Source organism: Ranitomeya variabilis, chromosome 4, assembly GCF_051348905.1.
Source record: "Ranitomeya variabilis isolate aRanVar5 chromosome 4, aRanVar5.hap1, whole genome shotgun sequence".
In the NCBI taxonomy this organism is placed as follows: domain Eukaryota; kingdom Metazoa; phylum Chordata; class Amphibia; order Anura; family Dendrobatidae; genus Ranitomeya; species Ranitomeya variabilis.
The window spans coordinates 272,942,688-272,955,668 of NC_135235.1; the positions used below are offsets into that span (position 1 = coordinate 272,942,688).

At 43.4% G+C, this 12,981-nt stretch overlaps 1 protein-coding gene across 3 annotated transcripts in view; it reads right to left on the reverse strand.

Annotated features, from left to right (window-relative positions):
- Nucleotides 1-8,176: 8,176 nt before the first annotated feature.
- The window catches only part of HTR3B (5-hydroxytryptamine receptor 3B), a 76,566-nt gene continuing 71,761 nt past the window's right edge, over nt 8,177-12,981 (reverse strand). For all 3 annotated transcript variants that reach the window (XM_077249969.1, XM_077249968.1, XM_077249967.1), the window contains 3 exons: nt 10,237-10,447; nt 9,828-10,028; nt 8,177-8,587 (listed from right to left, as the gene is read on the reverse strand). In XM_077249969.1, coding sequence (XP_077106084.1) covers nt 8,322-8,587; nt 9,828-10,028; nt 10,237-10,447 — 678 coding nt within the window. In that variant the 3' untranslated portion in view covers nt 8,177-8,321. The remainder of the gene's footprint in view (nt 8,588-9,827; nt 10,029-10,236; nt 10,448-12,981) is intronic.

The window sequence follows — 12,981 nt, forward strand, 5'->3', positions numbered from 1 at the left end:
AAATCCCTGCCCCGGGTGTACTCTTGATGGTAGACAGGCCTGAGTCTCCGACCTTACTATGCTCCTGTTATTCCCTGTACTGTCCCCTCTCCCTCCCCCTGGAGGCTTGGGACAGATATGCAGTGTATCAACACGTAGGACAGATAGGTGTAAAGTAAAGCAACAAACACTCACCAAAGGTAGAGAAGTATAAAGAGAAGGATATAAATGTACCAGCCAAATGGGAATTGGATAATATGGAAAGAATACACCCAAAAACAGCACGCAACAATCTCCAGTAGCAACACGATCTTCAATACAGCACAGCGTCTCCAAGGAGCTAGGAATCAAACCTTTCACTGGCAAGACAGAGAGGGTCTGGCCAGGTTTTATAGTAAGAGTTAACAACCACATCAGAAGCAGCTGAAATGGAGCCTAATGTTTCTGACCAACATAGAAATGGTCATTAACCTCTTCAGCAACAGAAGAAACCAAATTCATTCAATATGGGATCCAAACACACAGGCTAAATGGAAGATCTGCGATTCACAATACGCAGTGATCTTCTACCCCCAGATCTCCTAGGTTGGCAAAAGGTTACCCACTGTTGTATAGCCCAGGGTCAAGGACTTTTACCTTGGTGACATGGGTATTGCACCTAATTTTAGAGTAGGAAGTCAAATAATAGCGTTTATCATCAACTTTTAAGTATTCCTATATAGTTTGATTAAGATATGAGTTAAAAACTTTACCTTAATTTTTAACATTTTTACTTAGCATCAACCAATCTTTGCAGAAACTGGAGATGAAGACCATGTATTTCTCTTTTTTTTGGAATGTCATCCTGTATATGTGGCACCCCAGGAGTTCGGGTACCACAGTGGTGCTGCCTTCCTCTCGGGGAGGGTGATGACATGCCTGGAAGCAGGAGGAATCCCTTTGGCAGGTAATCTTACATGCAACACTTTCTGACTCCAGGCCAGAAGGGGGAGCTCTAAACCTGGTTTAAGGGGAGCTTCCCTATATACATCCTGGTCTGGAGGAGTCAGTTGAGTAGAGAATGGATAGAGACAGTGAAGGAGCACAGAGGAACAGAAGAGCAAGAGGAGGCTGCCATTGGGCCCCTCAAAGCTGAGCGCAGAAACCGGGCACCGGGAGCCCGAGGCTGTGGGGAACTGCAAGTCCCACAGCAGAACCGGAGGGCAAAAAGCTTAAAGTAACCTGCCCATATAACACCTGAGGTACAGCAGCAGTTAGAGCTCGGAGTCACTGTGCAACGAGACGGCTCAAGTTGCCTACTGTGCAGGTACTGTCCCAGGACAGGAGAGAACGAGGACCTTGTGAGGACACTACAGGCAGCAAAGGACTAATAGTCAGCGCAAAGTGGAAGGCTCCCAAACTGACCTGGCAAAGGGATTTCTTCTTGTCTTCAGGTGCCTGGTCCCCATTTACACCTGTTGCCGGTACCCTGGACTAAGGCTGTCCAACTACAGTAAACCAGGTAAAGACTGCAACCCTGTGTCCTCTGCTTATTTACCGGCAACCCACCATTCTTGCGCTCTACACTGGGAGCCCTGGGGGCCCCGCTTTACCTGTGGGAAGCGTCATCATCTTGCTGCAGTAACATCGCCCCAGAGGACCCCTTTAAGCAGTGTCGATCCCCTCTGACTGAGAACCACAGGTGGCGTCATGAACACAAACTTTATTACTATAATTCCTTTTAAGACTTTCCCCCTTTACTTGAGTGCCCAGGGCCACGAAACGGGTCGCTGCCACCGTGACCACCCCTTTAATTGTGACCGGACCCGGTACCAAGTATCCCCACTGCCCTGGCGGGCGACTCATATAAAAGGGCGTCTATTTCTAGTGGAGAAATGATGCACATATTTTGGGTATTTCTGTAACTTCCATAGGTCTCAATGAAGAAAGAAGATGGATATATGCAGTCACGCCTTCAAAGGAATGGTGATGACTGATGAGTATCCCCAGTTCTCAAAATCGATAATCACGTATTTGATCTTCATTGATTAAAATTTTGCGACATTATGTATTTTTGGACATCAAATCTTAGAAATGACTAAGGCCAACTTTATGTTCCTCATCTCAAAGTGGGCCTCAATGGTCAATGATCAAATTCAGTACAAGCTACTCTACATAGCAGGATTCAGGAGAACAAAGATTTCCACCCATTACCCCCTATACAGGATCTGTCCATCACTGCAGGGATCCCAGGATTGTGTCTGAAGAGTAGCTGAAGGAAGGAGGGATAGCCTAACAAGTTAGGTCAGTACCAGAGTGTTGCATCTACACTGTGTTCCAAATTATTATGCAAATAATATTTCCTCCTATTTTCTCTAAATTACCTATCTGAATTGCAGTCATTGTTATTTTCCAGTCATCTACTATTCTAGTATAATTGTAATGCTTTGGAACAAACTGCCTATGAAAACAGTATCTTTTTTAAAAAAATAAACACTCAAAATGCATGTTCCAAATTATTATGCACAGCAGAGTTTTCAACCTTTTTTTTTTATTTTGAACAAAAAAATGGTCAATTGTGAAGTTATAAGCATTATCAGCTTATTACAAAATGAAATCAAACAGTTTTCAAGTGAAAACTTTATTCTAGGTGATGTTACATTTGCACATAGGACCTCTTGTTCGAAAGAAGCTTCTGAACTCTCTCGTCCATTGAATTTGTCAGTTTTTGGATGGTTTCTGCTTCAATTGTTTTGCATGTGGACAGAATACCCTCCCAGAGCTGTTGATTAGATGTGAACTGCCTCCCGCCATCATAGACACTCCTTTTGATGATGCTCCAGAGGTTCTCAATGGGGTTGAGGCCAGGGGAAGATGATAGCCACACCATAAGTTTGTCCTCTTTTATGCCCATAGCAGCCAGAGATGCAGATGTGTTTTTTGCAGCATGAGATGGTGCATTATTATGTATGAAAATGATCTTGCTGCGGAAAGCACGGTTCTTCCTCTTGAACCATGGCAGGAAGTGTTTTTAGAAACTCCACATAGATTATGGAGTTCATCTTTACCCCCTCAGGGATCATAAAGGGGCCGACAATCTCTCTCCCCATGATTCCAGCCCAAAACATTACTCCACCTCCTCCTTGTTGGTGCCTTAGCCGTGTTTTCATGGGGTGTCCATCAACCAGCCATCCTCCACTCCATCCATCTGGACCACCGAGCGTTGCATGGCACTCATCGGTGAACAAAACAGTTTGGAAGTCAGTCTTCATGTATCGTTTGGCCCACTGGAGCTGTTTCTGCTTGTGTGCAGTGGATAGAGGTGGTCGTCAGGATGGCTTACGCACCTCTGAAGGACCCTGCATCTTGTTGTCCTGGGGACGTTGGAGGCACCAGCAGCGTCAAAAACTTGTCTGCTGCTATGACCAGGCATTTTTGCAGCTGCTCTTTTAACGTTACGCAATTGCCTGTTGGAAAGGGTCCTCAATTTTTCCTTATCAGCACGCACACGTGTGTGCTGGGAATCAGCTACATACTTCTTGATTGTGCGATGATCACGATGAAGTGTCTTGGCAATGTTGATTGTAGTCATGCCTTGACCTAAATACTCCACAATTTGTTGCTTCTCAGCAGCCGACACATCCTTTTTCTTTCCCATTTTGGCCAAAAATGTAGGCTGCTTAATAATGTGGAACAGCCTTTTTAAGTAGTCTTGCCTTTATTTGGACACACCTGCCAAACTAATTTGCACAGGTATCTGCAATTGCTTTCAGTGATATAAAGAGCCCTGACACACATCACCATCAATGAGTTTAAATGACAAACAAAAAAATTCTAACCTTATCACTCCTAAACTCTTTGTGCATAATAATTTGGAACACAGTGTAAAGCTGAGCTTAATCTCACTGCTTCTGCTGCGCCTTTATTATGGGAGATGGTGGGAAACAGTGCTGCAGTTTTCTTTGATATTCTGGCACTAGTGGTGCCATTCAGGACGGAAGCTTGGGGTTCACGTCCTGAACTTGGTCTTCTAATTTTCTCCCTACTTTGGGCAGAGCTCATATTTTTTAACTCCTGGCTTCCTACCTCTAGCTACAGGTTGTACGTTCCCTTACTCTGGTTCTCTCCTGTCTCTCAGCTACTGTCCTGCTTGTTGATTCCTGTTTCTGACCTCAGCCCATGCTTAAACTATTCTTCTGCCTTACAATTCTGTTGCTTTTCTGGACCCACAGGTATTGACATGTCTTTCTGACCATCTCCTGCCAGCCCGCTGTAGAGGTCAGCAGCTACGCAGCTACTCTGTGGACCCAGCTCAGGAGCCCCTGTGTAAGTCTAGATCCCTATTTAATTGAAGGTTAAGGTCAGGGTATCTTCTGGGATCTGATAGACAAAGTGGCAAGTACAAACCTGTCCTTTGAAGCTATATTAAGAGCTTACAGGCTAACACACACAGAGCCACTGTGACTCAGGGACAGAGACAAAGACAAAACCTGAGAGGTGTCAGGCAGGCCAAGGGTTATTTGTGAATGACAAGAAAGAGCTGGGTCAGAATAGAGACAATAGGGTAATATGCAAAAGAATATATAATATCTGGCTTAGATGATGGGGCATAGTGGACGTAAATGGCAAATTGAGGCGGGGATTGGCTATCAACCCCATTTTCTAATTTGTCTACTGACCATTTCTTGTGATTTGCCAGTCACCTAGACTACCTAGTTGGCCAAAGCTATTGTCAGCTATTCAGGATAGGCAGTGCCAGTGTGTCAGCACCACCACTGGGTGCAGAGTGGCAAAGTCTGGCAGGAATTATAGGTTTGGGGATGAGCATGAAAGTATGACTGTTACGCTATAGTGAACTTAACTTTATATATATACTGGTGCAACATGAAGTTCCCGGGACCATATGCAAAATCTGTAAAATGGTTGCCCTAATACCATGCAACATTCCAGCTTTTCTTAATTCTACTAATAGAGTTGTCTTTGTTTCCATTAGTCACACAGACCCGGAAGCAACAACTACCTCTGCGCCGGTCTATACACAGGCACCTGACCATTGACGTTAGAGGGATGAATTGACTTTCCAGTTATAAAACTAGGAGCTATCTGGGTAGAATAAATGGCGACGATAACGTGTGAAGATCAGCTCATCTTTACGTGACACCGCACACAGCAAAGTCACCGCCACGTTTGATGTATACACTGGTATATCCAGTACTTTATGAATCTGCAGACAATTGCTCCCCATTGATTTCCTTTCCCTCGGGTTGATAATTGCACTGAATCAGACCCTAGAGAGGTATCAAGTTTTCAGCCAAGCTCTGCTACCTTGTTAGCTTTGTGATTAGATCAAGAAGTGTGCTCACTCCATGCAGCGATGAACATTAAACTTTATTTTATTCGGCTCGCTGATCTAATAAGCGTCATGGATAATTTACATTATGAATGTGAAGCCATCAGCGACGGAGGAAGTCTTGCTGAAGAATAATATCTGATTTGAGACCTTCTCCTCCCATACTGGATCCTGACAGTGAACGTGGAGCCTTATTTTATCTGTAGAATGAAGCTCGTTGTCTCCTGTTTTGTTCTGGACTCACGACAATAGGATGTGACAAGGGAAACTAGTCAGATCTGCTCCAGCTCTTCCATGTAAAATAGGGTGCACAATCCACCCAGATGAGACATTGCTTCATGCGGCCGTGACCTCGATATGCTGCACCCAATGAAACATCGAGGGGCTTAATTGTTCCAAAATATATATATATATATATTTTTAATAACTTTTGTAATGATTTTTGTGAGATTTGGGGCTTTGTTCTCCTTTGCGTTATGGCTTCTATTTATAATAGAAGTGTTATTGATCTGTTCCACGATGGACCACACTGGTTCTCAATAATCCCCATTAATGGCTTTTTCACTAAATCCCAAGCTATCCATAGGAAAGGGGATAACTTGCTTGTCATTAAGGGTCAAACCCACGATGATCATGATTTTGGGGTTCTGTAATCTGGAGAATGAGGCTCCACATCCCCACCTTGAAAGGGGTTGAGGTGCAAATGCTCAACCTTTGCTCCATTAATCGTCTATGGGACTCTGGAAATAACGGGTCATGGTACCCTACTTTATCCAAAAATCCCATTGACGATGGATGGCGAGGAGGTCAAGAATGCACAACTCCATTTATAACATGTGTTTGCAGATCCTTGTCCTTAGAGTTTTTGAGCCCCATTCCTCTAGCTACAGACGTGGAGCACAGCAGAGGGCAGCAGCCATAGGGGAAGGAAGCGAAGCCCCACCAAGCAGAGAGTGCGTAACATACTAATAGCCTTTCTGTTTGTCAGGACACCGCTCACCTCTTTTCCGAAGGAAAACTGAGCAAAGCTGTATCACTGCAGGGCTGTACAGTGGCAGACATGGAAGAGGTCATCAGACGTGTGTGCTCAGGGAATACACCTCATTGTTACACCAGTCATTTTGCGTAACTTCCAATAGAGGGGTGTAAAGTCCAGCTATGAAGAGGTATTTAGAACTTCACATCTATTGTGGAATTTAAAAAAAATGTTTCAGTACAAATAAGACTAATCTATATAGGACATCAGACCTACGCGTTTCGGCTCAAAGCCTTAATCGTGGTGGGGGATCTGATTTTAGGAATTCTTATTGAACTGAACATGCACCACAGAGACGATGTGAGTGGAGCCTTGAGCACTGTGATTGACCTGTTGTGATATATTCGCCAACGTGACAAGTTATGAACACCAATTTATTGAGATTGAGCAGATTTTCATTACATTGCCATACAGATATGATCTTCATTACCTTTGCCCCTGGCTTGACAGTTCCCTAAAAATGTCACCCTCTAACAAATAAAAAACATGATTTAATGATATTCTGTTGGGAGTGGTTTATGCTATGTGTGTAGTCACCCGGGGGTTGTGATGTGAATTGCAGCTTGTCTAGGGTTCTGTCATGTTGTGATAACTTGTCGAATTTACATAATGAAAAACTGGAGTCCTTTAGAAAATTCAAGAGAATGTAAGATTGGACATCTCCATGTATATAATCACTGGTGTTATTACTACTAAGCATTTAACCTGCCGACATTGCAAGAAACAAATTATATCAGACGTAAACTTTATTTTCCTAGTGAAATGTTAATAGTTATTCCATTGTACTGTAACTATAGCTGAAGGCAGATATAAAGGCAATTATTATCATGATCCAATATATAAAATTGGATGAAGCTCCATTACTAGATAACCTACAAGAAAGTACAAGGAGAACATTAAATTAATGGGGTTATCCAGCCTTATATTATTGATGGATAGGTTCACCACTGCTTCGTTGAGACAATGCTCTACAGAGTTCCATTCTCAGGATCATTTGAAGTCCTAGCAGTCGGACCTCCAGTGATCAATAATTCCTATGGATAGGGGATATTTTGAATTGTGTAAATGTCCCTTTAAGTTACCACCTGTATTATGGTCAATTTTTATATTCACAAATCTGCTGGAAACAGTCAACCCACCTTCTTGTTAGGCACATACTGAACATCTTAGATGATCTTCTTAAATTTTACAATACATTCCCTAAAATGTAAATATATCTTAAATAGAATTCGGCCAACACTATCAAAGGGTTATTCCCATCCTTAGAAGTTATTAGAAGTTATCAACTATCCATAATGAGGGTCCAACAGCAGGAACTGCCATCAATCCCCAGAAAGGGTCTCTAAGTACTTCCTTCTAAATGGAGCGGTGGCCAAACATGCGCACCATTCCTTATTGAGATGAGTACAGCCTGCATCTTTTTCCAGTGTCCCACAAATATTAGATTGGTGTTGTCTGACCTCCACACAATTCAGATGGGGCTTTCTCCAGCCCTGTTCTCACGATCAATTGGATTCCCAGCAGATGGATCCCCACCATTCAGCAACTTATCACCTATCCTACATGGGAGGTGATAACTTCTAATGATGGGAGACCCCAATACACATCCACATGTAGAGGTATAAACCCGACTCTGGTGGTGGCTTATCTAGCTTGAGAATAAGTGATTAAGCATGTCGAATCCACTTTTCTGCTTCCATTGGGGAAATATTTGGACATCCGTATAAACACCATATGGACGCTCCTGCCAAAATCAGCGGGTTTGCATGTAAATATATATTTGAATATATATATATATATATATATATATATATATATATATTTTTTTTTTTTAAATTCAGGATTAAAAGCTCATGAGGTCCACGATTATAAGGAATTCATAGTATTCACAGAGTTATTTAACTTAACAGAGATGAATTCAGTATGGTGTTTATATGTAATATGGTTACAACGCCAGCACAAAAAATGTTAGTGGGTTCATGTAGGTACAGTGTATGAACTCCATGCCCACCATAAAAATGTAAGAGTTGCCGCATAGGCAGTGAAGAGCAGCAGATAGGCTCTGAACATAACACTGTCTAATTTATAGCACAGATTCAGCCATTGGCTGTGCCACGTTTCTTCTGAGTCCATCTCCTGCACATAGGAACGGATCCAGGTGACCTCTTGTAGGATCTGCTCCATCAATGGATCATCTGGTATTGCTTCGCTCTGAAACACTTCGTCCACACCACAGAGGCTCTCTAGAATACAAAATAAATAGGTTGTCCTATCAGTCAACATTAGGACATGAGGACATCATAAAGGGGGTTGTTGTCCCATCAGTCAACATTAGGACATAAGGACATCATAAAGGGGGTTGTCCCATAGGAGAACTCGGTGAGACCATGTATGAAGTGGCTGTCTATTGATTTGAATGAGTGTTGCATCATAATACATTTCTATAGGGAACATATATGGCCACCAGGAGCTTTCATAGATGATCTAATACCAAATTTTAAAGTTATGACAAATCCATGGAATAAGTGATAACTCACTGATTTCTGGAGTTTAACTGGTGGGACCCACACTTATCCCAAGAATGAGACACGACAGAGCTCCATCTGAATGGGATCGTCAGAGATAATAAAGCACTGTACTCAGCAATCTCTGGTAGTCCCATAGACAATGTATAGTGATGGTATGAATGGTGATGGTAGTGATGGTATGAATACTCAACCACTACTTCATTTAGTTGGGATTTTGCAAAGCCCTACCCTCAGGATTGATGAGGGTCCTAGTGAACAGACCTCCAGTGATCAGCAAGTTATTGACACATGAAATAGAAGTCATCTAAATCTGCTGATATCAATGGGACCAGTCACCATCTGATGTGCATGAGAGCCTCCCGATTCTCCTCCGATCAATCCCGTAATGGATGGATAGGGCCATTGGATTCTCAATGGCTGATCCTTTTTATTTTCAGGGCCCAATGACAAAGAAGTCTGGCAGTGGCTATTTTTTCTGTTGAAAGCACAAGAACATTGGCCAAACTGATGATCGTCCGATAGTTATCTATTGTATGGCCAGCTCTCCAGTAATCAGGTTAATTCCAAGAGAAGCTTGCTTTTTAAGGAAGTTTCATGGTGGACAACTTCGTAATACGTCTTCTGGAATGGTGAAAGGAAGTGATTAAAGACTATAAACCAGTCAAGTTTTCCGGGAACCCATTCAACGAATTATATATTCTAACTAGTGATTACTTTATTAGTGAGCATGTAGTAGACAGTTACTCCTCTCCACTTCATTGAGAACACAACCTCTGTATCTACTTCAATGCCATCATACCATTTGTAAAAATTACCCAACTAGATGACCTGTTTTCAGTGCAGTTTTAGGTGGTCTCCTCTTAGAAACACACCCTTACCAAAAAAATTCATAACATCAGATTTTAGTTACATCACATTATCAATTTTGTGTTTTGCCGACAACCCAATAATCTACCTGCGGTTTCATTGGTGGAACCCATAGAGTTATCTTCTGTGTTGTCATCGTATTGATCGTGTCTTCTGCTGGTCAACATTGGACATCGGGATATCAGAAGAGCGGCAGGTGCATCTTTGTCAATGTGAAGAAACTTTATCACCACAATGGATTTTCCAAGGCTCAAAACCATGAGGGCCATGCATACAAGAAAGAACACACCTACAGAAAAACAGATATTGTTTTACACATCTCTTCAGTTAGTAATTTTCCAACCTAGGGGTCATATAATAGGTTTTTCCAACTAGTCCCAGTTTATTCATCATGACTCTTGGCTTTAAAACAAGAGTAGAGCAGTAGAAGTAGGAGATACAGTTATTGGAAATTAGAGATATTTACAATGTTATTACTTGTGATTTGATGGACTCACCAATTAATGGGACACTTAAGGTGGTGGCTGGTAGTTCACCGGCCATGTTGACCCTGAAGACCGTGTACCCAACAAGAATGCTGGTTTTGAACATGATCCGAGTCCCACTATCAGGGGGCAGGTAGAAGCTCATGAGGTCCACGATCATAAGAAGGATGCTAGGAACAAGAATGCCTACGATGTACAGTAGTGGGCGGCGGCGGATAACAAGCTGGAAAACAATATGAATCAGATGGTGATAAATTAACACAAGGTTGAGCATTGCAACTGGGATGGTGCCCTATAAAATGGTCACTCGCCTCCACTTCTTCCTGACAAGTGGCTAGTGTGGGTCTGCATATGTCTTCACCCACAAATGACAAACTGCTATTCTCTCTTCTGAACAAAAGGAAAATGTACTGTCCCAGAATATAAATGGTGTGAGGGTGTGAACCTCGGACAACTTGGCTCTTTTTTAGGGAGTCTGTATTTTTATATGGTTAGGTCCAGGGTCTGTATTGGTGTATGATAAAGAGGGTCATATGTACTATTTTGTATTCAAGTTCCTTATGTTAGGGTGTGTCCCATTAAAATGACTGGGTCTCAGAAAAATTACATTTTGCTCACAGTCTCCATGGTGTCACATCTGGTATCTATATACACAATGTCAATGGTGTCACTCCTCTCCCAATGCAGAAGTGTGTGACACAAAAATGAACCTTAAAGATGCCTCTACACCTTTGAAAATTATCAGCCAAGAGCATTCAGGGGACAGCTATTTCTCCCAACTTCCAGACTCTTAAGCCCCTCCATACACACTGGATGGCTGTCGGATGAACAATGCTTCTGCTGCCATCTTGGCCAACTCCTCCATTCACAGGAGCTCTCTTTCGGCCAAGTACTCCTATGTTCTGAATGAGTAACATGAAGACCAATGGCTTGTCTCTGGGAAAATAATACAAAGCACTCGGCAGTCCAAAATAGGATATACCCAATATCTCCCCCACAGTTGGCTAGTGCCCCCATTAGAGTGTCGGCCAAACCCCTCAATATTAGTCTAATGTTTATTGGGGTCATTACTTGCTTAGAGAACAAAAGGATTGAGCACTGCCCACAAAGATTAGTTGGTCTGACAATCTCTCTAAAATCTGCAGGCTTGGATGACTTTCCTCTAGTGTGCACATGGTTTTTAGTGACTCTTAGATGTCCCTTCTCAAAAGTTGTCAAGAATGATTCACATGAGGGCAACAGAACAAATTACATTGTATTTATCAAAATACATTGGCAATACATACATACAATGGCAATACATAGGATTAATTAATTTTTAAATAGAATGGGACATCAGAGTAAAGATTAAGAAAACCAACAAAACCCCAAATCAATTTGTTGTATTATGAGAGGAAAATTAAATGTTGGCTATTATCTGCCATTACGCTGGCATTAAAAAAGAACTCCAACAGGGAGCCATAAAGTCCCCTGCCGCGGAGCTTCCCTGGCCTTCTTCCAAACTGAATTTTAATTGAAAAAAATATATATATAACACAAAAACATCCATCTCGCTGCTCTGGCGGCTGCGGTCACAGAGAGCTGGTGGGGAATATTAATTTATGTAATTAGTCCTTCCCTCTTAATCAGTACCAGCAAAAAAAAACCTTTTTTTAAAGTTTTCATTACAGGATTCCAAAAACGCACTGGTACAACATAGCTGTAAAAAGGCATCTAATGGGTACAGCCTATAGATAAAGCTTTGCTGATGTAAGAGCTGACAATGTCCGTCACACTTGTCTGTAAATGTGGAGACATGAGAAAGTAGAGATCCAGAGACGGCATAAAAGCCCCCCCCCAATAGTCCTGCAACCACTACATGTTCCCCCACATAGCCCTGCAACCCCCCCATATGTACCCCCACATAGCCCTGCAACCCCCCATATGTACCCCCACATAGCCCTGCAATCCCCCCATGTACCCCCACATAGCCCTGCAACCCCCCATATGTACCCCCACATAGCCCTAAACCCCCCCAGCATAGCCTTGCAACCCTCCTAGCATAGCCCTGCAACCCCCCTAGCATAGCCCTGCAACCCCTACATGTACCCCCACATAGCCCTGCAACCCCCCCACACATAGCCCTGCAACTCCCCCACACATAGCCCTGCAACCCCCACACATAGCCCTGCAACCCCCCATGTACCCCCACATAGCCCTGCACCCCCCATGTACCCCCACATAGCCCTGTAACCCCCCCATGTACCCCCACATAGCCCTGTAACCCCCCACACAGCCCTGCAACCCCACCTGCAGCCCCCATAGCCTTGCACCCCCCAGGGTACCCCCACATAGAAACCCCCCATAGCCCTGCAATCCCCTAGCATAGCCCTGCAAACCCCCCCATAACCCTGCATATGTACCCCCGTATACACCCCTGCAACCCCTACATGTACCAACACATAGCCCTGCAATCCCCCATATGTACCCCCACATAGCCCTACAAACCCCCTATAACCCTGCATATGTACCCCCATATACACCCGTGCCACCCCTATATGTGCCCCCACATAGCCCTGCAACCCCCCACACATAGCCCTGCAACCCCCCCACAGGTAGCCCTGCAACCCCCCATATGTACCCCCACATAACCCTGCATATGTACCCCCATATACACCCGTGAAACCCCTTCATGTACCACCACTTAGCCCTGCAACCCCCCAATATGTACCCCCATATACACCCCTGCCACCCCCCACAGCTCTGCAACCCCCCTAT